The sequence below is a fragment of the Globicephala melas genome, chromosome 1 (assembly GCF_963455315.2).
Source record: "Globicephala melas chromosome 1, mGloMel1.2, whole genome shotgun sequence".
Classification (NCBI taxonomy): Eukaryota; Metazoa; Chordata; class Mammalia; order Artiodactyla; family Delphinidae; genus Globicephala; species Globicephala melas.
The window spans coordinates 159,227,156-159,252,446 of NC_083314.1; the positions used below are offsets into that span (position 1 = coordinate 159,227,156).

The following is a 25,291-nucleotide window of genomic DNA, read 5'->3' on the forward strand; positions in this document are numbered from 1 at the left end:
TTAATTGACATGCCCCCCCATCCAACTCCACCCAAAGCCCCTAAAGGAGGGAAGAAAGGCTTCCCTCACTTTCTAGGTGAGTGAGTTGCCTCATGACACCAGCTTCAAGATGACTACCAAACAATGAGAAAGTTCTTCAAGCTGGGCTCTCCAGTGAAAAATAAATAAAATCCTCAATACTTTCTAGCCAGGGATGAGGTACTTTGCACACTAAATGAAAATGGAGATGGGAGGGGATTTTTCATAAAGAAATCTTGTAAATTTTGCCAATCAAAACTCTTAAGTTTTTGCCAAAATGTCTACTTATTTTCCTTGGCAGGAATCAACAAAGCTGTCGCTTACACAGGTGTTAGATATGGCAATACAGAGAAAAATTAATATTTCATTAGGTGATTAGCTTATCTTACCTTTGATGAGGTACAAGAATATTATTGATCCCTCCAAGTTTAACATTTATCTTTAGGCACAGGTTTGAGAGAGTTTGAGGGGATGTTTTTATTACATTCTTGACTTGAACACACTGTGTAGCCATACCCAAAAGTGTATCTCCAACACGTTTCACCTCCGCTGTGGAACAAATACAGATACCTCTGGTTATAAAAAGGCAAATTTTACTGAAAATTAAGCTGCTATGTATGTTTCCCCTTGTGAAATACATCACTGTATTACAGGATACCAAAACTTATACCAATACTGAAACAATGCTATTAAAATTTAAAGTATACTGCCTTTTTTTTTTTTTTTTTTCAGCCATGCTGCGCGGCTTGTGGGATTTTAATTCCCTGACTGGGGACTGAACCCGAGCCCTCTGCAGTGAGAGCGCGGATCCTAACCACTGGACCGCCAGGGAATTCCCTATACTGCCTTATTTGATTATATAAATGTGCAGAGTTTTGAGGGCATTCAAGAGTGCAATTAGTGGGACTTCCCTGGTGGTCCAGTGGTTAAGAATACGCCTTCCAATGCAGGGACGGAGGTTCGATCCCTGGTGGAGGAACTAAGATCCCACATGCTGTGGGGCAACTAATCCTGTGCGCCGCAACTACTGAGCCCATGTGCTCTGGAGCCTGCGTCTGCAGGCCACAACTAGAGAAGCCCTCACGCTGCAATGAAGACCGAGCGCGGCCAAAATTAAAAAAAAAAAAGAGTGCAATTAGTAATATACTGTCTATCTTAAATGTTTTAACTTGATATCTAGCCAATTAAAATAAACTAGATCTTTTTTTTTTAAACTAGATCTTTTGAATGAACTGTTTCCAGCATTTGTGAAAACTGTGTTCTACAATATACAACTATAAAATATGAAAAATAATCCTAAAAAATAAAGTATACTTACTGCCTTGAAGATTAGCTTAAGTATTTAGTGATAATTTTTTCCAGTTGTTTTCTTCATATATAAGGAAGCATACTTTTGTCTTCACAAAAATAGTATAACCACAATAACCGAAAAACCAGAGAAAAATATCATAAACCCTTATTAGTATTTAATTGTACTCTCTTCCAATAAGGTTCTCATTTGCATTATTTTAATGCAGTTATAATCACAGTATACTTATAGCTTTCAATCCGATTCTCTAAACTTTAATTTAGAAATATAGAGGTATTACTGTATAAAGGTTTTTATCCTGTTCCTTTCCTTATCCTGTTTCCTGTTCCTCTCCCCCTCTCTGCCATTGTAACTACCATAAAGAGTTTGGTGTCCATAACTACTTCTTTTTTTTTTTTTTTTTTGCAGTACGCAGGCCTCTCACTGTTGTGGCCTCTCCCGTTGCGGAGCACAGGCTCCGGACGCGCAGGCCCAGCGGCCATGGCTCACGGGCCCAGCTGCTCTGCGGCATGTGGGATCCTCCCGGACCGGGGCACGAACCCATGTCCCCTGCATCGGCAGGCGGACGCTCAACCACTGCGCCACCAGGGAAGCCCCATAACTTCTTATATATAACATATGGAAAACACTTTTAAACAAAAATTGAGAATATACTATACACTCTATTGTGTAACTTGTCATATTCACTTAATAATATAGTATGTTCTGAATGCCAATATATAGATGCCCTTATTATTTATAACAACAGCAGTTACTTTGTTTTTAAATGCCATAAGGTATCTAACCACTACTCATACACTGACATATTTTTAACTTTTTCCAGGTTTCCATTATTTCAAACAATGCTATGAATAACATCCTTGTATATTTAACTTTCATTTGGTTGTATAACTATAGCTTCAGGATAAATTTCTACAGGTAGAATCGAGGGATCAGAGATATATATACTTAACATTTTTATAGATACTGAAAATTTGCCCTCTAAAAAGGTTTATTAATTCATTCAACAAATATTTAATGAGCCACCTAATACATGCTAGTACTGTGCGAAGCTCTGGATATACAATGTTAAGTCAAGAGAGACATTGTTCTTGCCCTCACAGAGCTTATAGTCTAGTCAGAGAAATAGCCATTAATTAAATAACTTCAAATTTAACATTGTAACTGTGAAACAACATAAAGGAGTGGTAACAAGGTGCTGTAAGATATTAAAAGTGAGAGAATTTGACCTTGTCAGGGAGGTCAGGCAAAGCTTCCCCAAGGAAGGGATGTCTGAAATAAAATTCAAAAGAATGTGTGTTTACTTGGTAAAGGGTGGAAGATGGATTATGAGAAGCAATACAGGTAGAAGGAAGAGGATAAACAAAGAGTTTCTGTGGGGAAAAACAAGCATAAAGTGAGCTGAATTCTGAAGAGGTAAGAAGTCATGGATTAGGGGCTTCCCTGGTGGCGCAGTGGTTAAGAATCCACCTGCCAGTTCAGGGGACATGGCTTCAAGCCCTGGTCTGGGAAGATCCCACATGCTGCGGAGCAACTAAGCCTGTGTGCCACAACTACTGAGCCTGAGCTCTAGAGCCCTGAGCCACAACTACCGAGCCCTCGTGCCAGAGCTACTGAAGCCTGCGCGCCTAGAGCCCATGCTTCGCAACAGGAGAAGCCACCGCAATGAGAAGCTCATGCATTGCAATAAAGAGTAGCCCCCGCTTGCCACAACTAGAGAAAGCCTGTGTGCAGCAACGAAGACCCAACTCAGCCAAAAATAAAAAATAAATAAATTTATTAAAAAAAAAAAGTCACGGATTAGAACATGCAAACCTTTGGAAGATAATCTTAAATATCAATTTTACCAATTGTTAAATGAAGAACTACTGAAGTGGGGGTGATAGGGAAGGGGATAAAATCAGATTTGTACTTAAAAATACCACTCTGGACATTAACTATAGCACCAACACACAAAAGATTAGAAGTCATCATTTCCATCTTCACAACAACAACAAAAAATCAATGACTGAAAATCAATGACTTGTCTTAGTCTTAGATCCATCAGAGAAAACTGCCACCCCCAAAACAGGTGAATACAAAGAATCACAGCCAAGATCAGCTTATTAGAAGCAGAAGATGATGAAGCCATTAACTGCAGGAACAATTAAACACTGACTCCTGGGAATTCCCTGGTGGACTCGTGGTTAGGACTCCACACTCGCACCGCCAAGGGCCTGGGTTCAATCCCTGGTTGGGGAACTAAGATTCCACAAGCTGTGCAGTGTGGCCACAAACCAACCAACCAACCAGCAAAACAAAACAACATGTACAAAAAACCCACACACACTAACTCCTATAACTCAATAAGAAAAAACCCAAACAATCCAAATAAAAATGACCATAGGACTTGAATAGACATTTCTCCAAAGAAGATCTACAAATGTTCAGTAAACACATGAAAAGATGTTCCACATCACTAATCATTAGGAAAATGCAAATGAAAACCGTAAAGAGATACTACTTCACACCCAATAGGATGGCTAAAATAAATAAATATTGGCAAGAACGTGGAGAAACTGGAACCTTGTACGCTGCTGATAGGAATGCAAAATGGTGCAGACTCTGTACAAAACAGTAAGGCAATTGCTCAAAAAACTAAAACAGAATTATATAATCCAGCAATTTCACTTCTGGTAATATACCCAAGAAAAGTGAAAGGAAGGACTGGAACAGAGAGCTGTATACTCATGTTCAAAGCAGCATTATTCACAATAGCCCAAAGGTGGAACTAATCCAAGTACCCATTGATAGATGAATAGATAAACAAAACGTGTATATACATACAATGGAATATTATTCACCCTTAAAAAGGAAGAAAATTCTGATACATACTATAACATGGATAAACCTTAAGGACATTATGCTTAATGAGATAAACAGTCACAAAAGGACAAATACTATATGATTTATTCAGTCAAATTCATAGAGACAGAAAGTAGAATATAGGTTTCTAGGGGTTGAGGGAGGGGAGATGGGGAGTTAGTGCTGAGTTTCAGTTAAGGATGATGAAAAAGTTCTGGAGATGGATGGTGGTGCTGGTTGTACAACACTGAATGTACTTAATGTCACTGAACTGTATACTTGTTAAAATGGTAAATTATTGTTTTATATATTAGTATATTTTACAACAAAAAAGGGGAAGAAAATTCTGATACATACTACAACATAGATAAACCTTGAGGACATTACCCTAAGTGAAATAAGCCAGAAACAAAGGGATAAGTATTATATGATTCCATTTATATAAGTTACTAGAATAGGTAAATTCATAGAGACAGAAAGTAGAATAGAGGCTACCAGGTGTTGGTGGGTAGGGGAATGGGGTGTTACTATTTAATGGGTACAGAGTTTCTGTTTGAGATGATGAAAAAGTTCTGGAAATGGACAGTAGTTATGGTTGCACAATGCTGTGAATATACTTAATGCCAGTGAACTGTGTACTTTAAGGTGGTTAAAATGGTAAATTTTATGTTATGTATATTTTATCACACATATACACAAAAACTTGTTTAAAAATAGTTAATTCAGGGGCTTCCCTGGTGGCACAGTGGTTGAGAGTCCGCCTGCCGATGCAGGGGACACGGGTTCGTGCCCCGGTCTGGGAAGATCCCACATGCCGCGGAGCGGCTGAGACAGTGAGCCATGGCTGCTGAGCCTGCGCGTCCGGAGCCTGTGCTCCGCAACAGGAGAGGCCACAGCAGTGAGAGGCCTGTGTACCGCAAAAAAAAAAAAAAAAAAAAAGGTAATTCAGGAACACTCCTATGAAAACAGTACCTCAGAAGGAATGAAAACTACAATCAAAATTTGGCACCTGGGACTTCCCTGGTGGTCCAGTGGTTAAGACTCTGCGCTTCCACTGCAAGGGGTTCAATTCCTGGTGGGGGAACTAAAAGCCCGCATGTCACGCAGCGCGGCCAAAAAAAAAAAAAAATGACACCAAGTGACTGATTTATAGAAGGCATCACCTACACCAACATGAGACAAATGTAGAGGTCCCAAGGTTCTGGCAAAACAGGGCAGGACTACAGAAGAAACTGAAATACAGGCAGCAGCACTCAATAAACAAAAATTAAATTTAAAAAGTGGCAGATGATGAAAGAGTTTTTCTATGAAAAAAACAAATGGGATGACAGCTATAAAGGTGCTGTTTTTGAAAATAAGAATTCCAGAATGATTTAACACTTGAAACTATTGAGTAGATAATTTGATTTATAAGTAAACATAAGCAAATAATTTTTTAAAAAGTGAAGGGGAAATATGACAAATAAAAACTAAGGGAATCTGTTGACAGTAGACTTGCCTTGAAAGAAATGATAAAAGACATTTTTCAGAAAGAAGGAAAAGTATACAGGTCGGAAGTCCAGATCTATATATAAAAAAAAGGTCAGAGAAGGAATAAATAAAAGTAAAATAAAATCTTTTACTTTCTTATTCTTAACTGAACTAAGAGATACTGTTCAAAATAATAATAGCAACAATATATTGTGACAGAAATATTGTAAGGGGGAGGGAGGAATTGGGAATACTTTGTTCTAAGGTATCTACACTATCGGTGAAGTGGTACAGAATTATCGAAAGCAAATTCAGATTAGTTGTAAGTGTATACTGCAAACTCTAGGGAAACCATTAAAAGTAAAAAAAAAAAAAAAGTATAATTGATGTAAGAGAGAAAATGGAATAATATAAAATGCTCATTTAAAACCATAAAAAGGAGGGGCTTCCCTGGTGGCGCAGTGGTTAAGAATCTGCCTGGCAATGCAGGGGACATGGGTTTAAGCCCTGGTCCAGGAAGATCCCACAAGTCGCGGAGCAACAAAGCCTGTGCGCCACAACTGCTGGGCCTGCACTCTAGAGCCTGCGAGCCACAACTACTGAGCCTGCGTGCTACAACTACTGAAGCCTGCGCGCCTAGAGCCTGTGCTCCGCAACAAGAGAAGCCACCGCAATGAGAAGCCCGCGCACCGCAACAAAGAGTATCCCCGCTTGCCACAACTAGAGAAAGCCCACGTGCAGCAACGAAGACCCAATGCAGCCAAAAATAGATAAATTTATTTTAAAAAAAACATAAAATGGAGAAAAAGAGGGGAAGATAAAATATAAGACCCAGGGACTTCCTTGGTGACACAGTGGTTAAGACTCCACGCTCCCAATGCAGGGGGCCTGGGTTCGATCCCTGGTCAGGGAACTAGATCCCACTCGCATGCCGCAACTAAGAATTCACATGCCACAACTAAGGAGCCTGAGTGCCACAACTAAGGAGCCTGCCTGCTGCAACTAAGACCCACCGCAACCAAAAAAAAAAAAAGACCCAAACTACATGTTGCCTACAAGAAACCAATTCTAAAATAAAGTGATACAGAAAGATATACCATGCTAACACCAAGAAAAAGAAAACTGAAGTTGCTGTATTTTTTCACACAAAGTAGATTTCAGAACTAGGAAGATTAACAGGGATAAAGAGGGGTATTACATAATAATAAAAGTGTCAATTCTTCAAGAAGACAGGACAATCTTTAACATGTATGCAGCTAAGAAAAGAATGCCAAAACAAGTGAGGCAAAAACTGATAGAATTGCAAGGAGAAACAAACAAATCCACTATTATAGTGGAGACTTCAATGTACTTTCATCAGTAATTGACAGATCCAGCAGGCAGAAGATAAGTGTATATTCAATAGCTGACTTGAACAGTACCATCAATCAACTGATTCTAAGAGTCATTTATAAAATACTTCATTCAATAACAGCAGAATACACATTCTTCTCAAGCTCACATGTAACATTCATTAAGGAAGACCACATTATGGTCCTAAAACACACTTTAACAAATTTGAAAGAACAGAAATCATACAAAGTATGGTCCCAGACCACAGTGGAATTAAACTAGAAATCAATAATGGAAAGATAGCCAGGAAATCCCAAAATATCTATATATTAAACAATATAATTCTATGAGACATGGATTAAAGAAAAAGTCTTGAGAAATTTAAAAATATTTTAAACTAAATGAAAATGAAATACAACTTACCAAAATTAGTGTGATGCACAGTACTTAAGAGATAAATTTATGGCACTGAATGCAGAGAAGAAAGATCTAAAATCAATAATCTATGTTTCTACCTTAGAACGATAAAGAAGAACAATATAGGCCTAGAACAAGCAGAAGGAAAAAAATCTTAATTAGAGCAGAAATCAATGAAATTGAAAATAAGAAATCAACAGAGGAAAATGAAGGAAACCAAAAAGCTAGTTCTCTGAAAAGTTCAAAGAAATTCATTAACCTCTAGCCAGACTAATCAAGAATAAAACAGACAACACAAATTATTAATATCAGAAATGAAAAAAGGGTCATTGGCCCCAAGGACATTTAAAGGATAATAAAAGAATATTATGAAAAACTTTAGGCCCACAAATTTGTTAACTTACATGAAGTGGACCAGTTCCTTGAATGACACTACCAAATCTCACACAGAAGAAATAGATAATCTGAATAGGTGTGTACCTATTAAAAAAACTGAATCAATAATTAACAACTTTCCAAAAAAAGAAAGTACCAGGCCCAGATGGTTTCACTGGCGAATTCTACCAAACATTCAAGGAACAAATGAAACCAATTCTCTGCAATCTCTTCCAGAAAACAGAAGCAGAGGAGATACTCATGATTCTGAGGCCAAAATACCCTAATACCCAAACCAGAAAAAGACATGACAAGAAAGGAAAACTACAGATCGATATCTCTCATGAACACAGATGCAAAATCTTCAACAAAGTATTAGCAAATTGAATCCAACAATGTGTAAGAATTATATACCATCCCCAAGTGGGATTTATCCCAGGCACACAAGGCTGGGTTCAACATTTCAAAAATCAATTAAAGTAATTAATCACATTAAGAGAAAAAAAAGAAGAAAAATCATATGATCATATCAACAGATGCAGAAAAGGACATTTTGCAAACTCGATCATCCATTCATAATAAAAACTCTCAGCAAAACTAGGACTGGAGGGCTTCCCTGGTGGCGCAGTGGCTGAGAGTCCACCTGCCGATGCAGGGGACACGGGTTCGTGCCCCGGTACGGGAAGATCCCACATGCCGCGGAGCGGCTAGGTCCGTGAGCCATGGCTGCTGAGCCTGCGCGTCCGGAGCCTGTGCTCCGCAACGAGAGAGGCCACAACAGTGAGAGGCCCGCATACCGCAAAAAAACCCAACGAAACAAACAAAAAAACCTAGGACTGGAGGGGAACTTCCTCAACTTGATAAATAACAATTATAGAAAGCTTATAGCTAACATCATGTTTACTGCTGAGAAACTAGATGTTTTCCCCCTAAAGTCAGAAACAATGCAAGAATGTCTCCTCTCACCACTGCTGTTCAACATCGTATTGGAATTCCTAGCTAACACAAGGAAAAGGATATAAAAGTATACGGACTGGGAAGGAAAAAAATAAAACTGTCTTTGTTCATAGAGAACATGACTGCCTATGCAGAAAACCCCCCAAAATTGACAAAAGCTTCCTGGAACTAATAAGTGACTATAGCAAGGTTTCAGGATACAAAATAAATATACAAAAATCACCTGTATTCCTAAATACTAAAAATGAACTAGAATTTAAAATTAAAAACACAATACCATTTATAGTAGAAAAAGAAAAAAACAATATACTTAGATATAAATCTAAATGAGGAAAACTATAAAACTCTGATAAAAGAAATCAAAGAAGCTCTGAACAAAGAGATAATCCATGTTCAAGGATAGAAGACTTAACATTAAGATGTCAATTCTTCCCAGCTTGATCTATAGATTCAATGTAATCCCAACAAAAGTCTCAGCAAGTTATTTTGTGATATTGACAAACTGATTCTAAAGTTTATATAGATAGGCAAAAGACCTATTAGCTAATACAACAGGGAAGAAGAAGAACAAAGTCAGAGAACTGACATTATCTGACTTCAAGACTTATCACAAAGCTAAATTAATCAAGACAGTGTGGTTTTAGCAAATGAATGGACAGACAGACCAATGAAACAAAATAGAGTCCAGAAATAGACTGACACAAATATAGTCAATCATTCACAGAGTAGCAAAGGCAATTTCATGGAGAAAGATAATCTTTCCAACAAATGGTGCTGAAACAATTGGAATCCACATGCAAAAAAAGAAAAAAAAAATCTAGATACAGACCTTACACCTTTCACAGAAGTTAAGTCAAAATGGATTACAAACCTATATGTAAAAAAGGAAAACTATAAAACTACTAGAAGATAACACAGTATAAAAACTTAGACTATAACACCAAAAATGATCTGTGAAAGAAAAAAATTGATGACTTTATTAAAATTTGGACTTCATTAAAATTTAAAACTTGTGCTCTATGAAAGACACTTAAGACAAGGGCTTCCCTGGTGGCACAGTGGTTGAGAGTCTGCCTGCTGATGCAGGGGACGCGGGTTCGTGCCCCGGTCCGGGAAGATCCCACATGCCGCGGAGCGGCTAGGCCCATAAGCCATGGCCACTGAGCCTGCGCGTCCGGAGCCTGTGCTCCACAACGGGAGAGGCCACAGCAGTGAGAGGCCCGCGTACCGCAAAAAAAAAAGACAAGCCACAGCCTAGGGGAAAATTATCTGCAAAATAGGTATCTGATAAAAAACCTGTATCCAAACATACAAAGAACTCTTAAAACTGAACAATAAGAAAACAAACACATCAATTAAAAAATGAGCAAAAGATTGGAACAGACATTTCATCAAAGCTATACAGATGGCAAATAAGCACATGAAAAGGTGCTCTCTCTCTCTCCCTCTCTCTCTCTCTCTCTTTCTCTCTCTCTATTTTTTTTTTGCCAAGCTGCACAGTTATGCAGGATCTCAGTTCCCCAACTAGGGATTGAACCCGTGCCCTCTGCAGTGGAAGCGCAGAGTCTTAACCACTGGACTGCCAGGGAAGTCCAGTGCTCAATATTGTGTTATTAATGAACTGCAAATTAAAATTACAATAAAATACTACTACATGCCTATTAGAATTGCTAAAATCCAAAAAACTGACAATACCAAATGCTGAGGAGGATGTAGAGCAATAGGCACTCTCATTCACTGCTGATGGGAATACAAAATGGTACAGTCACTTTTTGGCAGTCTTATCATTTGATACAGCAGTTGTGCTCCTGGTTATGTACCAAACTGAGTTAGAAACTTATGTCCACACAAAAACCTGCACATGCATGTTTGAGCAGTATTATTCATAAATGCCCAAAACTGGAAGCAATCAAGATGACCCTCAACAGGTACATGTATAACAAACTGTAGTACAACCACACAATGCAATATTAAATATTATTCAGCATTAAAAAGAAATGGCTTTATCAAACCACAAAAAGACATGGTGGAATCTTAAATATTGCTAACTGCAAGTGGCCAATCAGAAAAGGGGACATACCATATGACTCCAACTATATAACATTTTAGAAAAGGTAAAACTGTAGAGACATAAAAAGCCCAGTGGTTATCAGGGGTTTGAGGAGATGGAGGGAGAGATGAATAAGTGGAGCACAGGGGATTTTTAGAGCAGTGAAACTATTCTTTGATACTGTCCTGGTAGATACGTGACATTATGGATTTGTCAAAACCCATAGACCTGTACACATAAAGAGTAAACTTTAATGTAAACTGTGGACAATATGTTAATAATAATTTATCAATACTGGTTCATTAAATGTACCACTCTAATACAAAATGTTAAAAATAGGGAAAACTGGGGCTTCCCTGGTGGCACAGTGGTTGAGAGTCCGCCTGCTGATGCAGGGGACATGGGTTTGTGCCCCGGTCCGGGAAGATCCCACATGCCGCGGAGTGACTAGGCCCGTGAGCCATGGCCGCTGAGCCTGCGCGTCCGGAGCCTGTGCTCCGCAATGGGAGAGGCCGCAACAGTGAGAGGCCCGTGTACCGCAAAAAAAAAAAAAAAAAAAGGGAAATCTGTGTACAGGGGAAGGAAGGCATATAGGAACTCTCTATACTATCTGCTCAATTTTTCTGTAAATCTAAAACTGTTCTAAAAAATAAAATCTATTAATTAGAAAAATCACTCACTGAATCACTGAGGGAAGCAGTGTAGAAAATGCACTGAAAGTGAATTAGAGGGAATGAAGGCAAGAATATCAGCTTGGAGGCTATGGTAATATCAACTTTCTCTCCCATCAACAGTGTATGAGAATGTACATTTATTCATGCCTTTGCCAAAAATGGGTATTATCATTGTTGGTGAAAAATAATTTGTTCTAGTTCATATTTCTTTAATGACTAATGAGGCTCAGCATCTTTGCATTGATAATTGACCATTTGCATTTCTTTTTTATGTCCTTTGTCTTTTTCAGTTGTTTGTTCTTACCTTGATTTACAAATTCTTTGAGTTTAACACCTTCTGTATTTTATCACAACTTAAAAAATATCTTTCAAATTTTATAACCATTATTTTTAATCACTGCATATTATTTCACCAACATACAACTTACTGTTTAAAACCAGTTCTTAGTAGTTTTTCAGTGTCATAGATATCATTATGAAAATTTTGTGCATAGAGATTTTTCTACATTATGAATTCTTTTCTTTGAACATATTTTTGGAATGGGAAATACTGAGCTGTTGACTGCAAGCACATTTTTATACTTTCAATGAAAGGATATTATCAATTTATACTGTCATCAGCAATATATTAAAATACTAGATTCACTGCATACTCACAATCACTGGGTAGTACAGTATTTAAATATATTTGCTAATTTAGTAGCATAAAAATTTTCCTTTTATTAATTTGTACTTTTCTTTATTGGTGAAAACCAACATTTTCTCAAATATTTACTTGTTTTTTCTTGAGAAATTTTGGTTTATATTCTTTGCTCATTAATGTAGGAGAATATAAAAATTTTTTCCTTTGAATGCCATAACAGATCCATATGGATATTTTAACTAATAATAAACTAGCCCTTTGCTGTCTCCATTTGCTGCAAATATTTTTCACGTTCTATGGTTTCCTTTTAATTTTAGACACCTGTGATGTATGGAAAATTTAATTTTCATGCAGTCAAATCTAACAAATTTTCTTATGTGAATTCTATCATTTTAAGCTTAAATAATTATACTCCATTCAGCAGTTTGAAAATTATACTTTCTTTGTGTTTTTCCATGTTTCAATGATTTATACTTAACATATTAATCTCATACACTTTAACTTGTTTACAATAATAATAGCTAACATTTATTGAGCATTCACTGTATGACAGGTGCTATCATAGACCCAGTTTACATATGTAAATTTATTTAATCCTTACAGCTACCTTCTACGGGTTAGGTATTTGTAGTATCCTAATTTCATAGATGAAGAAACTCAGGCTTTGTGTGGTTAAGTAATTCAGGTAGTATCACACAGGTAGTATACCTGGCAAAACCTGGGTATTAAGCAGCACAGTCTGACTCCAGAGCCTGTGCTTTTAACTGCTACATTATACTGATACTCAAGTTATCTCAATGACATTTTTAATAAATAATTCTTCCCTTAATCATTGTTTTGTAATGCTTCCTTTACTGAAATTCTTTTCACAGGGTCTCAGACTATTTAGTTTGCTCTCCAGATTTGTCTTTTTATAGTAACAATACATGGTTTTAAATACTATAGCTATAAAATATATTTTAATGTTTGATAGTTTTAGGATATGTGTTAGCATAATTCTAAAAGGAATATTTTTTTCTTGGCCGTGCCGTGTGGTAAGCAGGATCTTAGATCCCCAACCAGGGATTGAACGCATACCCTCTGCACTGGGAGCGCAGAGTCTTAACCACTGGACTTCCAGTTTAAGTCCCTAAAAGGAAGACTGAGTACTTGAGGAAAAATGCAATCTTAATACAATATCCTTACCATACACTGGTGTCTTCCCTGGCAGGATGACAATAATGAGCTGTAGCCCAGAGTACGTGTTCTTGAGATGCCGGAACATGGGCTCCACGCTGTCTGCCCCCTGTGCGTATTTGCAGAAGCAAGGCTGGCCCTGGATGGGCATCCCTGCATCTTTAGAAATCTTACGCAGCTGGTCCGTGAAACCCCTAGAAGGAGAAATCACTAAAAATAAAACCTTTGTCTAGTCAGCAACACCTACAAATTAGTAATGGAAAGTTTGAGAAGGGAATGGAGAATGAAGCAAAGATTTGTGTGCTACATATAAGAAGAGGTGACCAGACTACTGATGTTAAGGGCAATGGTTGGTCAGTAATCTATTTGGCAAACTAAGCACACTACTGTACAGTTATGTGGCATTTTGTAGTTCACAAAGGACATTAGTAATAGAGTGTGCTGGTTAAGAGCTCAGCTCTACAGGTTCCAGTTCTAGTTCTGTTACTTACTAGCTATGGAATTTTAGGCAAATTTTTTCAGTTTCTCTCATCTGTAAAACGACCACTTTCAATATAGGGTTGGTGTGAAGATTAAATGAGATAATACATGTGAAGCACTTAGCACACTCATACATTTTCTAATTTGATCCTGACAAGATTCATAAGAAAGTGGTAGGTAAAGTATTACTGCCATTTTATAAATCAGGAAACAGTTTCAGGGATATTAAGTATTTGACCAAGGTCAAATGCTTATTAGACAAATGGCAAGAGTAAGAACTATGACCTAGTGCAGAATTTCTTTCTACAATAATACCTATCTGACACTTAGGATAGCAGGAAAGATTCTGTCCTCAGAAAAGATTAAAAAAAACAAGAAAACATTTAAAAAGAAATGAGGCAGACAGCACTTTAATGTACTTTTATCCACACTGAAAAAACAAAAGACTAATAATTTCTTATTTAAACAAAATTCTGCACTTAGCCTAGGATAAATAAGTAATAATGTTGGGATTTAACAATCACTTTACTTGTTTTTAAAACAAATACGGTCCTACGTCAAGGATCTGAGTGATCTTTGCTCAAAAACACTGATTCCCTCAGGACAGAGATGGAGTTTGTAGGAATTCCCTTCTCCTTTTCCTTATTAGTATTTAATTCAAGAAAGTATGAAGTTGAATATTTTCAGTTAGCCTGAACAAGAGCCATAAGCCCAATGACTATGAGACTTCTATCAAGCCATGAATAAAAAATGTAAAATGAAAAGAATATCTCGAAGCTTGAAAAACAGTTGGAGGTGTTTTCTTTGGTCTCTGGAGGTCAAGTAAGATAATAGCAGCATTCTCCTTAACTGTCCTCATGACATTTTACTTGAAAGCCAGGGGATAAAAACTATACTAAAAGGGCCTCCCTGGTGGCACAGTGGTTGAGAGTCCGCCTGCCGATGCAGGGGACACGGGTTCGTGCCCCGGTCTGGGAAGATCCCACATGGCCGCGGAGCGGCTGGGCCCGTGAGCCATGGCCGCAGAGCCTGAGCCTGTGCTCCGCAACAGGAGAGGCCACAACAGTGAGAGGCCCACATACCGCAAAAAAAACAAAACAAAAAAACTATACTAAAAAAAATATACTAAGTGAACCTTAAGACATAAGATTTGGAGCTAATAAAAAGAAGTGAACAGAATTAAATAGAAAATAATTTTTCTCACATGAAGGAGGCAAATTCTGAATTGACTTGGGGTAAACTGGTCTCTATGTCACTCAAGAACTATTCATTATGGGCATATTTTATAGGATCTGTTAGTGGAGACTTAAATTAGACCATAATCATTTTCTTAGGGAAATTAGATTCCAGAGGGGAGACAAGAAACTTACACAGAAAATTATAATATAGTTCTATTTTATACAGGAAGTGACAAGTACAAATGATAAACTACTATGTTTACTACTATGGATTATTTCCAGCATCACAAATCACAGAAGACTGGCTATTATTTAGAAATGTAGAGATAGGAAGGAGGCATTTTCAGTAAAGAGCAGAATGAGTGGAAATGGAAAAAAATACCAGACAGTTAGAGGGCATACAGTACTCAGTTTCTTTGTCCAGAATATATGAAAATGGAGAAAGGACTTAAGAGGCAAATGAAAATTTTTAAACGTTATATGATTTTTAATGTTATTCTTTGTCAAAGACAAACCTAGAAGTTTTAGAGCGGAGGTAGTCACAAGTGGAGCTGGTGCTCTTTTCACAGTAGCACAACTCCTCAAACAAGAGTAACAGCAGAAGCCCTTGAGACTGCCAATGCCCCAAAGATTAGAGTCCCAAAGGAGATGGTGTAGAGGAGAAAGGAAGCCAAAGTGATAAAAAGAAAGCAGGAACGCAAGAATGGAGAGAATGTCAGGAAGGTAGTCAATTGTATCTAATGCTGCACAAATTTTGAGGAAAAATAATGGCTGAGAGTAGACCATTAGAATTGATAAGCACAAAGATACTGAAGTTCTTCCAGTAACCAGTTTCAGCAGACCACTAAGATTTCAAGGAAGGAGAGAGAATGGAAGCCTGGAAGCCTTAAATCAGGTAAAATGAAAAATGAAGGGCTTCCCTGGTGGTGCCCTGGTTGAGAGTCCCGCCTGCCAATGCAGGGGACACAGGTTCGTGCCCCGGTCTGGGAGGATCCCACATGCCGCAGAGCGGCTAGGCCCGTGAGCCATGGTCACTAAGCCTGTGTGTCCGGAGACTGTGCTCCACAACGGGAGAGGCCACAACGGTGAGAGGCCTGCATACCGCAAAAAAAAAAAAAAAAGAAGATTTTGTGTTTGTTTTAAATTTAAACAGAAGATTGTTGAGGGAAAGAATCTGGAGAAGAGGAAAAGTAGTGGAGATGCAGGTCAAATTTTGGAAAGTAAGGAAGTGAAAATGAGAAATTAAATGACTCTTTCAAAGAACTCAATTGAGAAATAAGGATGTTATTTAATCCTCATTCAGTAAATAGGTACTATTATCTCTATTTTTAAAAGGTGAAAAGTGAAGCATAATGAGATTAAATAAATTATCCATGGTAGTAAGACTAGGAAGTGGCAAACCTGAGAATTATATCTAATCTGTTCGCCATCAAAAGCCAATGGTACTCCTGCTATACCACATAAGCTTGTCCATTAGGATGCTTGTAAGAATGAATCAGTGACTTAGATATGACCAACAAATTCAGGAATCTTCATCAAAGTAACGAGAAGAAACATTTTTAAAGGTTCAGTGATTAAATATACTTCATACTGAGGCAACACTGGTTAGAATATTAGCTGAGTAATTTAAAACTGAAATACAAAATTTAAAAACAAAATGGTCCCAAAGTGAAACTAATGACAAGCCTTACTTCAATATTTCTTCTCTGCACTGCCTCTGTGTGGCAAAACAAGCTATAGCCCACATTTTGATTTCAACTCCTGTGTGGAACTGTTTCCCTCGCATGTCCCATACTCCATGGCTTGGTGTTGCTACTGTCCGATTCTACAGAGAAAGAGAAATAATAAGGCAAAAATGAACAAACATTTAATATATAACTTATTGGAATGAGCTGAAAATAAGCATTTCAAATTGCTGAACTGATATATATCTGATATTCTACATGGAACAGGCTGTTCTAAATCAATATTTTATATTTTTATCATAGAAAAACAAAAGTTCTACTAAGTTCAAGCAAAGACACTGATCTTGAAACAAACAAAAAAAATTGTTGGAACAATAAAACACTTTTTAAATTCCAGACTTAGCTAGGAAGCCCTTCTCTCCATACACAGAAACTGTATGATTATAATTTAAAAACTATCAAGAGGTTTTACCCGGCCACCATACTGGAGCATAGGTGCTGGAAGTACGCGTCCGGTTACGTGGGCCATTTCATCCCGAACTTTAAATTGAAACTCCTGAACAAATGGATCTGTTTCATAATTTGCACTTCTTACCTAACAACAGAAAAAGTTTGTAGTTACTTTCAAAATTCCCCCAAATTCCCTGCTTTAGAACCCTCTAACTTTTTTTCTTCACTGTGTCAACAATGTTTTATAATACTGACAGGTGTAGATAATGGTACCCTCACTATAGAGCAGAGAATCTTAACTTGGGGACCACAGATCATGAGTGGACTGTAGGAAGTCTGTGAAACTCCTGATAATTTACAGAACATTTAAATGTATTAGGTTGCATAATAAGAAATTTCAACTATTTATGACTCATGAAAATTGTAACTTTATATGATTAAGCCTCATATACTTTGGGAGGGTGGTTGAGAGACTGCAAGAGAAATATAAGGTTCAAAAAGTTCGTATGGGTTTTCCCCTAATATCTTATGGAAAAACCCGAATGAACTTTTTGGCCAACCCAATACCTGACCTAAAAATGGTTAATTACTTCTAATTAGAGGATCTGGATATATACTATTGAAATTTATTTTATGTAGATCTCGACAGCAAATATCAATAATCCTAAGGCTTTCTTTCCTAACTGATTACAAGTTATACAAAATCTCCTTGAATATTTTCAGATAAAACACAGCACATTATAAAATTTACTTAAGAGATACACTTGAGACAGAAAAGAAAGCCAGTATGAGACACAGATTATAATTTTTATGTAATATACCAAAATGTGCAAAGATAAAGAATTTATTGTAATTCACTGTAGACTTGAATCTCAAAAGTGTAATTCATGCTCATAGTGTGCTATAATGCGTTTTCCAAAACATATTTACTTAGTCTCAGAATAAAGGTCAAACAAGGTTACAAAAAAAGGCAATGCTCAATTCTTTGAGTAACACTCTATTAAAAAACACTATATAGGGCTTCCCTGGTGGCACAGTGGTTGGGTGTCCACCTGCCGATGCAGAGGACACGGATTCGTGCCCTGGTCCGGAAGATCCCACATGCCGCAGAGTGGCTGGGCCCGTGAGCCATGGCCACTGAGCCTGCGCGTCCAGAGCCTGTGCTCCGCAACTGGAGAGGCCACAACAGTGAGAGGCCCGCGTACCACCAAAAACAAAAACAAAAAACACTATATAATCTAAGTATGTAAAAAGAATCTCCCCACAATGTGCAGGAAAATTTGTTTTCTAAATTAGGCATCTAATTAATGCATCTAACTAATGTATCTTTTCTTCAAGCTTAAATGCCATTTTTTTTCTGTAAGGTTACAAACAATAACAACAACTACTATTTACCAGGAGTTGGTAGGTGATGTGCTTGTGCTAAATGTTTTATAATTAATTTTCACAATAACCTATGACTATAAAGTCTTTTATAATCTTTATTTTACAGAGGATAAAATTAAATCTCAACAGTTAAATGATTGGCCTAAAACCATATAGCTAAGCAAGTGATATATAATTTGAAACCATGTACATTCTGATTCTAGAGTTCCTACTCTCAATCACTGCACCAGCCTACCAGATGCTATAATTATAATAATACAATAATGGTAACAGTAAGTGAGTAAAAAAGTTAGACTTTGAACCCAGAGCTGTTAGATTCCAAAACCTGTGCTTTCAATCACTGTACAATATCATCTCTCTGAACAGAAAAGCTGTAATAAATGAGGTAGAACTAGTTATTGAGATTTTATATTGATAGTGAGAGGTTCTAGTCTCTTAAAGGTTTTAAAATTTTGTCATAGTAGATCAGAGAAAAAGCCATGATGAGAGTCAGCCTGTATTTTCCTAATTAAATATCATGTAATAACTTACTCTTTACAAACTATATTGGAAAACAAGGTCTTCTTTTTTTTTTTGGTAATTGCCTTACAAAATGAAAGAGCCAATTCTGTAACCCTTTTCCAACAATCTCTAAAGCTGCTTTTGAAAGTGTTATTAAGTTGTTTTGGGTAATGTTCTGATTTCTAGATTTTTTTCTCTTCACTTGGGCAATTTACATGGTATTCAAGAAGAGAGTAAGATAAGATCCAGTTGCCTTCATTTTTCATTTTGCCTTAATTCCGTCAGTTTTTTTTTTTTTTTTTTTTGCGGTACGTGGGCCTCTCACTGTCGTGGCTTCTCCCGTTGCAGAGCACAGGCTCCGGACGCGCAGGCCCAGCGGCCATGGCTCACGGGCCCAGCCGCTCCGCGGCCATGTGGGATCTTCCCAGACCGGGGCACGAACCCGCGTCCCCTGCATCGGCAGGCGGACTCTCAACCACTGTGCCACCAGGGAAGCCCCGTCAGTTTTAAAAGTAGTATTGATGTCTCTTTTCTCCCCATTTAGAACAAGGAGACAGCTTAGAGATCCCATACGGCTGGAGCTGTCTTATATTTCTTTATTCATCCTGTACGGTTACCAGTGTTTACAATGGAGCTAAGCCATCCTACTTTGTGTGTTAAGACTCTCACCATTGCTAGTCATAAAACTTTGACTTTTCTTCCTTTTCTCTTCCTCTTTTAGGTGGAAGGTAAGGAAGGTCCAGTTTGCTAAACTGAAACATTAGTTCTGAGAGTATCTGTTCTGAATCTAATTAAAGAGCTTGGGGTTAAATTAGAAGGATCTAGTCTAACCCTTTTCATAGAACCCACTAAGATTCACCCCTAGAATACCACTAGATTACTTTCATAATCTCTTTTAATTCTGACAGCCCATGAAATGGTAATAAGGTATCAGTTGATAAGGACATGGTTCTTTAGAGCTCACCCTCATATGTTTTTAATTTTCATTTCTAGGGTTAAGTACTAACCAATCTGCTAATTTCCTCTTGTCTATCTGGTGCAGATCTTGCTGTTGCTTTGATCATAGTGGAGGTTTGATTGTCCGTTAGCTTCTTGATACATCGTTGCCCTGCCACAATATTACAGACCTACAAATGGAAAAAAGTTTTGTACTAGATACATACATCTTTCTTAAAATTCTGAGTGCCAATTACATGTGAGATTAAATTTTAATATCTACTCCATTAAACCACTTCTGTTTAATATCATGTTAAGTAAAAAAGCAGTAAACAATACTGCTTTACAGTATGATTATAATTAGGTAAAATATACACTGCATAAAAAGGCTGAAAAGAAGTGTACCAAAATGCTAACAGTGGTTACATTTAGAGTGGTAGGACTGTGGATGAATTTTTTCCCATATTATTTTATAGCTGAAAATTTAGAATAAAAGGAAATTTAAAAACAGTTCAGTCTCCAAAATAAATGTGAGAGTATGAAGTAAGTTATAGGTCATTAAAAACCCCAACAGAACGATGAATAAGAGGATATTAATAAGCAGCCTAAACACATTACTTCTAGTGGCAGATAGGTATGTTTCTGCTCCTGCCCCACTTGCAGACAGGGAAGGTGTGGGTACTTCAGCTGAAGAGTATACTTTTCTCTGAAATACTGTGCTACTGTTCTCTCCACAGTTTGGCCATTTTCTAACTGTAAAGGAAAGCTGGAAAAAAAAAATTACACATTAACAACTCTTATCTCATTATGAGCCAGCAAAACTCCCAATCTACTAACTAGAGCAAGCTGCCTCACATCATCTCTGCTCTGACAAACACCAGCTTTTCTTACGTTTGATGACTGGCAGGCCTTCTTGTTACATTACAAACACGGTATTTCCGTCTCATTGTTCCACAATGAGTCACTTCAACCTTCAGACCTGTTCCCAACAAGAAAAACTGAGGTTATAGAACTGTCACATGTAAAATATTTATAACTATAAAGCCTGTTCACTACTATAAAAACTCAAATTCTAAACAGAAAATCTGTGATACAGGCAATGTGATATTAGCAAAGGATTTTATATATAACATTGTTAACAACGGTTACAATCATGATAGACCTAACTCCAAACCTTTTCCCTATTCTATCAAGCTATTAAAAAATAGTATAAAATTTGCAAAGCCTGTATATCAAGGGATAAAGTTCTCCATTAATTAAAAACCCTGCTTATAATGCAGGTTTTTATGCTGGTTGAGGGAAGGAGCAAAGGGAGTTATGATAATTCTCAAGATATTCTATAACCTTCAAAGTATGTGATATCTGATTTGCCCAGTAATCACATACTGACTGAAGATCATAATTTCATATAGCTGAAGAAGAAAGTCCTTCAAAGATTTTTAATGCAGGAAGGAAAAAAAAAAAATCCCAGGCCCTTTTAACAGAAGTGGAGTGACAATTTCGCTGAAGGATAATATAGTGATACAGTTCTTTTACTACTATTAGAAAGCAAATGCAACCAAAATAATTCCTAGAACAGGCAATCCAGACCGTCTTATGGAATCAATGATCTCTTTGAGAATCTGATGAAAGCAATAAATTCTCAGAAAAATGCAACATACACTTAATTTAGCATGTGATTTTAGATGTTTGTGGATCTGTACGTCCATTTGTGGACCCTAGGGGTTTGCAGATCCTAGGCCTGCTTTAGAAAGTGAAGCTGTGGGCTTTTAAAATACTGGCTGAAATTCTTTGGGATGAATTTTCCTATGCAGTGGTGTACAAAAGAATTTTCTGAGATGATGGATTGTTCTACATCTGTGCTAAAATCACCAGCAATATGTTACTGCACACATGAAATGTGGCTAGTGTGACTAAAAAACTAAAATTTTAATTTAACTTTAATAAATTAAAATTTAAATAACTACATGTGGCTAGTGGATACTCTTGGAGCTACCTAGAGAAGAGTTAACAAACAGATACAGTGGCTACTGGTCACAGATAAGCAACTCCATTTCTAAGGCCTATACTCCAAAGGAGGAAAATCTAAAAAGGGGTAGATGGAGGACAACTTTTAGTTCCCTGATAGTATTTACAGTTATACTTTTGTATTATTTTCCTTTTATATCTGTGTATCCTATAGTGCAGAGGTTCTCAACCAGAGGTGACTCTGACCTCCAGGGAAGGTTTGGTAATGTCTGCAGACATTTTTGATTGTTATGACTGGGGGTGCTACTGGCATCTAATACATGCTAGATTTTGGAATGCTTGGATCCAGGGATGCTGCTAAATTATACTGCAATGCACAGGACATCACTACCTCCCATCCCCAACCACAACAAAGAATTATCCAGCCCAAAATATCAATAGTGCCAAGGTTGAGAAACCCTGATACAGTATAACTTATTTTCGTATCTACTAACTGCAGAACCAAACACAAAGTTCAATCATAGTAATATTTTCTTATGACATATCAGCATAAATTAAGATGTTAAGTGGACACAGTGTCACTGTACCAGATTGGTATGAGGTTTTCTTAAGAACTACTCCTAATTGAATCAGTGAGAAATAGTTTTCATTAGTAACTACCTTTATAAAACTAAAATTTCAGATCAATTAGAGCATTTACTATGCCTCTATAAATAAGACTAGGAAATACTACCAAGAGAAGGCCTTTTAAGAAGGAAACACCAACATATGAAGTAAGCAAGATGTAAAAATATTGTTTAGGGGGAAAACACGATAGAAAAATTTAAAACAAATTTCTGTTATCTATACCACTTAGCAATTTGTTTTCAAATCTTCCCCTTGAATTAAAAAAATTATCAGTAAGGTTCTACAAGCCTACTAAATAAGTTTTTATCAAAAATAAAATTGATGTAAAGCAACTATACTCCAATAAAAATTAATAAAAAAGTAAAATAAAATACTCTTACATACATATGGTACTTTTACCATAAACTTCCTCCAATATTTCTGCTATTTAACTATGATGAATTACTGCACAAAGAAACCACCCTAAAGTTACCATTAAATATTTAGGAAAAAGTTCAACTAGAACCAAATAATATGGTACTAGGAAATCTATTCATCATAGCACCCTTTGTATCACTATTTAACAAGCTTCATCAAATTCCTCATGCCAACTAAAAATTAAACCCAAATACATAATACAAAACATGTAACTTTGATTCTCTTGTGTAATTGAGGTAGGAATACATGACGTACTTTAAAGAGTCCTCTTTAAAAAAAAAAGCCTTCTTGACTCTGAATGGAGGAAAAAATCATCAGTATGTCAGTTAGATCCAACTCAGATTTTTCTACCCCAAATCTACAGTCATAGGTGCCTAAGGATTAGATCCAAATCCAGGGGTTAGCAAAAAGCTGAAATTTAAAAAAATGGACTAGATAATTCTCTGCCCGGGTCCCTCCCCAAACCCTCCATCCAACAAAAAATGTTTTTGGCTTTAATAAATCAAATATTTAACCTATAAACTTGGCTTTACCTTCACTATAACATCAACTTTATAATGCTTTCTAGTCATTTTTTCAGTCATTTCTTTGGCCCCCTGAGCAGTTGAAGTTAAGATCGAGTCCATGCTCTTCGGGCAGCAGTTGAATCCTTGTTCTGTACATCTTGTATTTTCTGTGATAGAGTGGTGATATGAGTTGATTGCATAGTTACCGCAAAATAATGTAAGTGACTTCATGATATCAGAGGTGGTAACTAAGCAGCAACTCCACTGGAAACCATGGCATTTAGATGATCACATATTAATGGTGGGTAATGCACTACCTCCCAACAATGCTAACTGTGCAGTTAATACAGATTATGAAAGGACAATGGTATGATTGCAATATAAGAATATATAACACTTTCTTATTCTGACACTTAAATAACTTGAGATAAATGGATGCCTATTTTCAAAGTAGGAAGAATTTTCCTTTAAATGTTTTATTACAATGACCATCTCTCTCCTGGTTACTAAATGGCAAAGAATAAAGGATTACTGGAGCAAGTAGGATGTATTCAACTATACTAACTGATTTGGGGAACTGAAAGATGTTCAGAGAACAAACTTCAATGCTTCATTCAAACCACAAGCTAAAAATTGCCTGTAACAAATAGGTAAAACCTTAAAATAAAACGACATAATTATTTCTGACAATTGAAGATCTAACATTTAGTTTAAATAGAATTTATACTATTCATTCTAATTAGAGAATATCTAATTTCTCTTTGTGTCTAAATAATAAAGAACTAAATACAGTGGAGTCACATCTTACATGAGGATTAGGTTCTAAAGTCATGAACAAGGCAAGAATTTTACGTAATCAAAATTACTGTTGAAAAATCCCTTAAATTGCAGATAAAGTACACTATGTGTGGGTTTGCACATAAAAGTGTACATGTATATAGAAAGCAACAATTATATAAACAATAAGTATATACAAAATATAAATTTTAGGAAACAATTGAAATTTATTTTTAATTTTTCTCTTTGGAAGACTATGTAGAGATGAATTTGTATTAGTAAAATATACATACGATGCAACCCACTGTATACACTTTAGCTACTAACTATAAAATAGTCAAGATCAATGGTCAACTGAATAATGTATATGAAATTACTAAGTTTCAACTCTAGAACAACACATAAAACAGGCTAGTCCCATATCCATAAATTTACAAAGGAATAAAATATTCTGCTATCATTTCAGAAAAATAAAGAAGTCATTATATTATCGATAGAATATGTTCAAAGAATGGCTCCAGTTCTGAAGTGACAATGTTTTTGGAATAAACTTATTTTTAACAGTATCATAGAAGCGTTTTCCTAACAGACACTCTTATACCTTCAGCTAGTAAGGGAAAGTATTGACAAAAAATTAGCTAGTATCAATATTAATTCCATTACTTGGTATTTCTTTCATTGACACACTACCTAAGATGTTATGGTAATGAATTTAATGTGACATTTTATAATTAGTCCATATTTTTACCGGTGATGTTACATGAACAGATTTATATCTTAAAAAATTTCAATGAAAGTTTGTTATATTCATGCATTTTATAGTTAAGTTGTTCCAAATGCTAATTAACTCACCTTTTATCTCTTTGGTGAATTTTACCCGATGAGAATCAGTCAGAGGTCTTGGCTGCTCATCAATATTATGAATGTCAAGAACTTCACACATGAACTGAATTACAGGTTGTGCTTTGTAGAAGGCAGTGGCAGAAACTAAGAAGAAAAACACAAATAGTATAAATTAATGTTTCCTTTAAAAAACTCAAAAACTTGATCTTGGGCTCCATGATAATTAACTAATAGAGTTAAAATTACCCTTTTATGTATACCTATATACATAT

General features: G+C 36.5%; 1 protein-coding gene across 1 annotated transcript in view; it reads right to left on the reverse strand.

Moving 5' to 3' along the window:
* The window catches only part of AGO3 (argonaute RISC catalytic component 3), a 117,437-nt gene that overhangs the window by 22,660 nt on the left and 69,486 nt on the right, over window positions 1-25,291 (reverse strand). The window contains exons 6-13 of the mRNA XM_030869363.2: window positions 25,029-25,163; window positions 20,773-20,860; window positions 20,500-20,647; window positions 19,953-20,072; window positions 17,081-17,203; window positions 16,615-16,748; window positions 13,275-13,459; window positions 408-567 (exon numbers count right to left, since the gene is read on the reverse strand). Of these exons, the coding sequence (XP_030725223.1) occupies window positions 408-567; window positions 13,275-13,459; window positions 16,615-16,748; window positions 17,081-17,203; window positions 19,953-20,072; window positions 20,500-20,647; window positions 20,773-20,860; window positions 25,029-25,163 (1,093 nt within the window). The remainder of the gene's footprint in view (window positions 1-407; window positions 568-13,274; window positions 13,460-16,614; window positions 16,749-17,080; window positions 17,204-19,952; window positions 20,073-20,499; window positions 20,648-20,772; window positions 20,861-25,028; window positions 25,164-25,291) is intronic.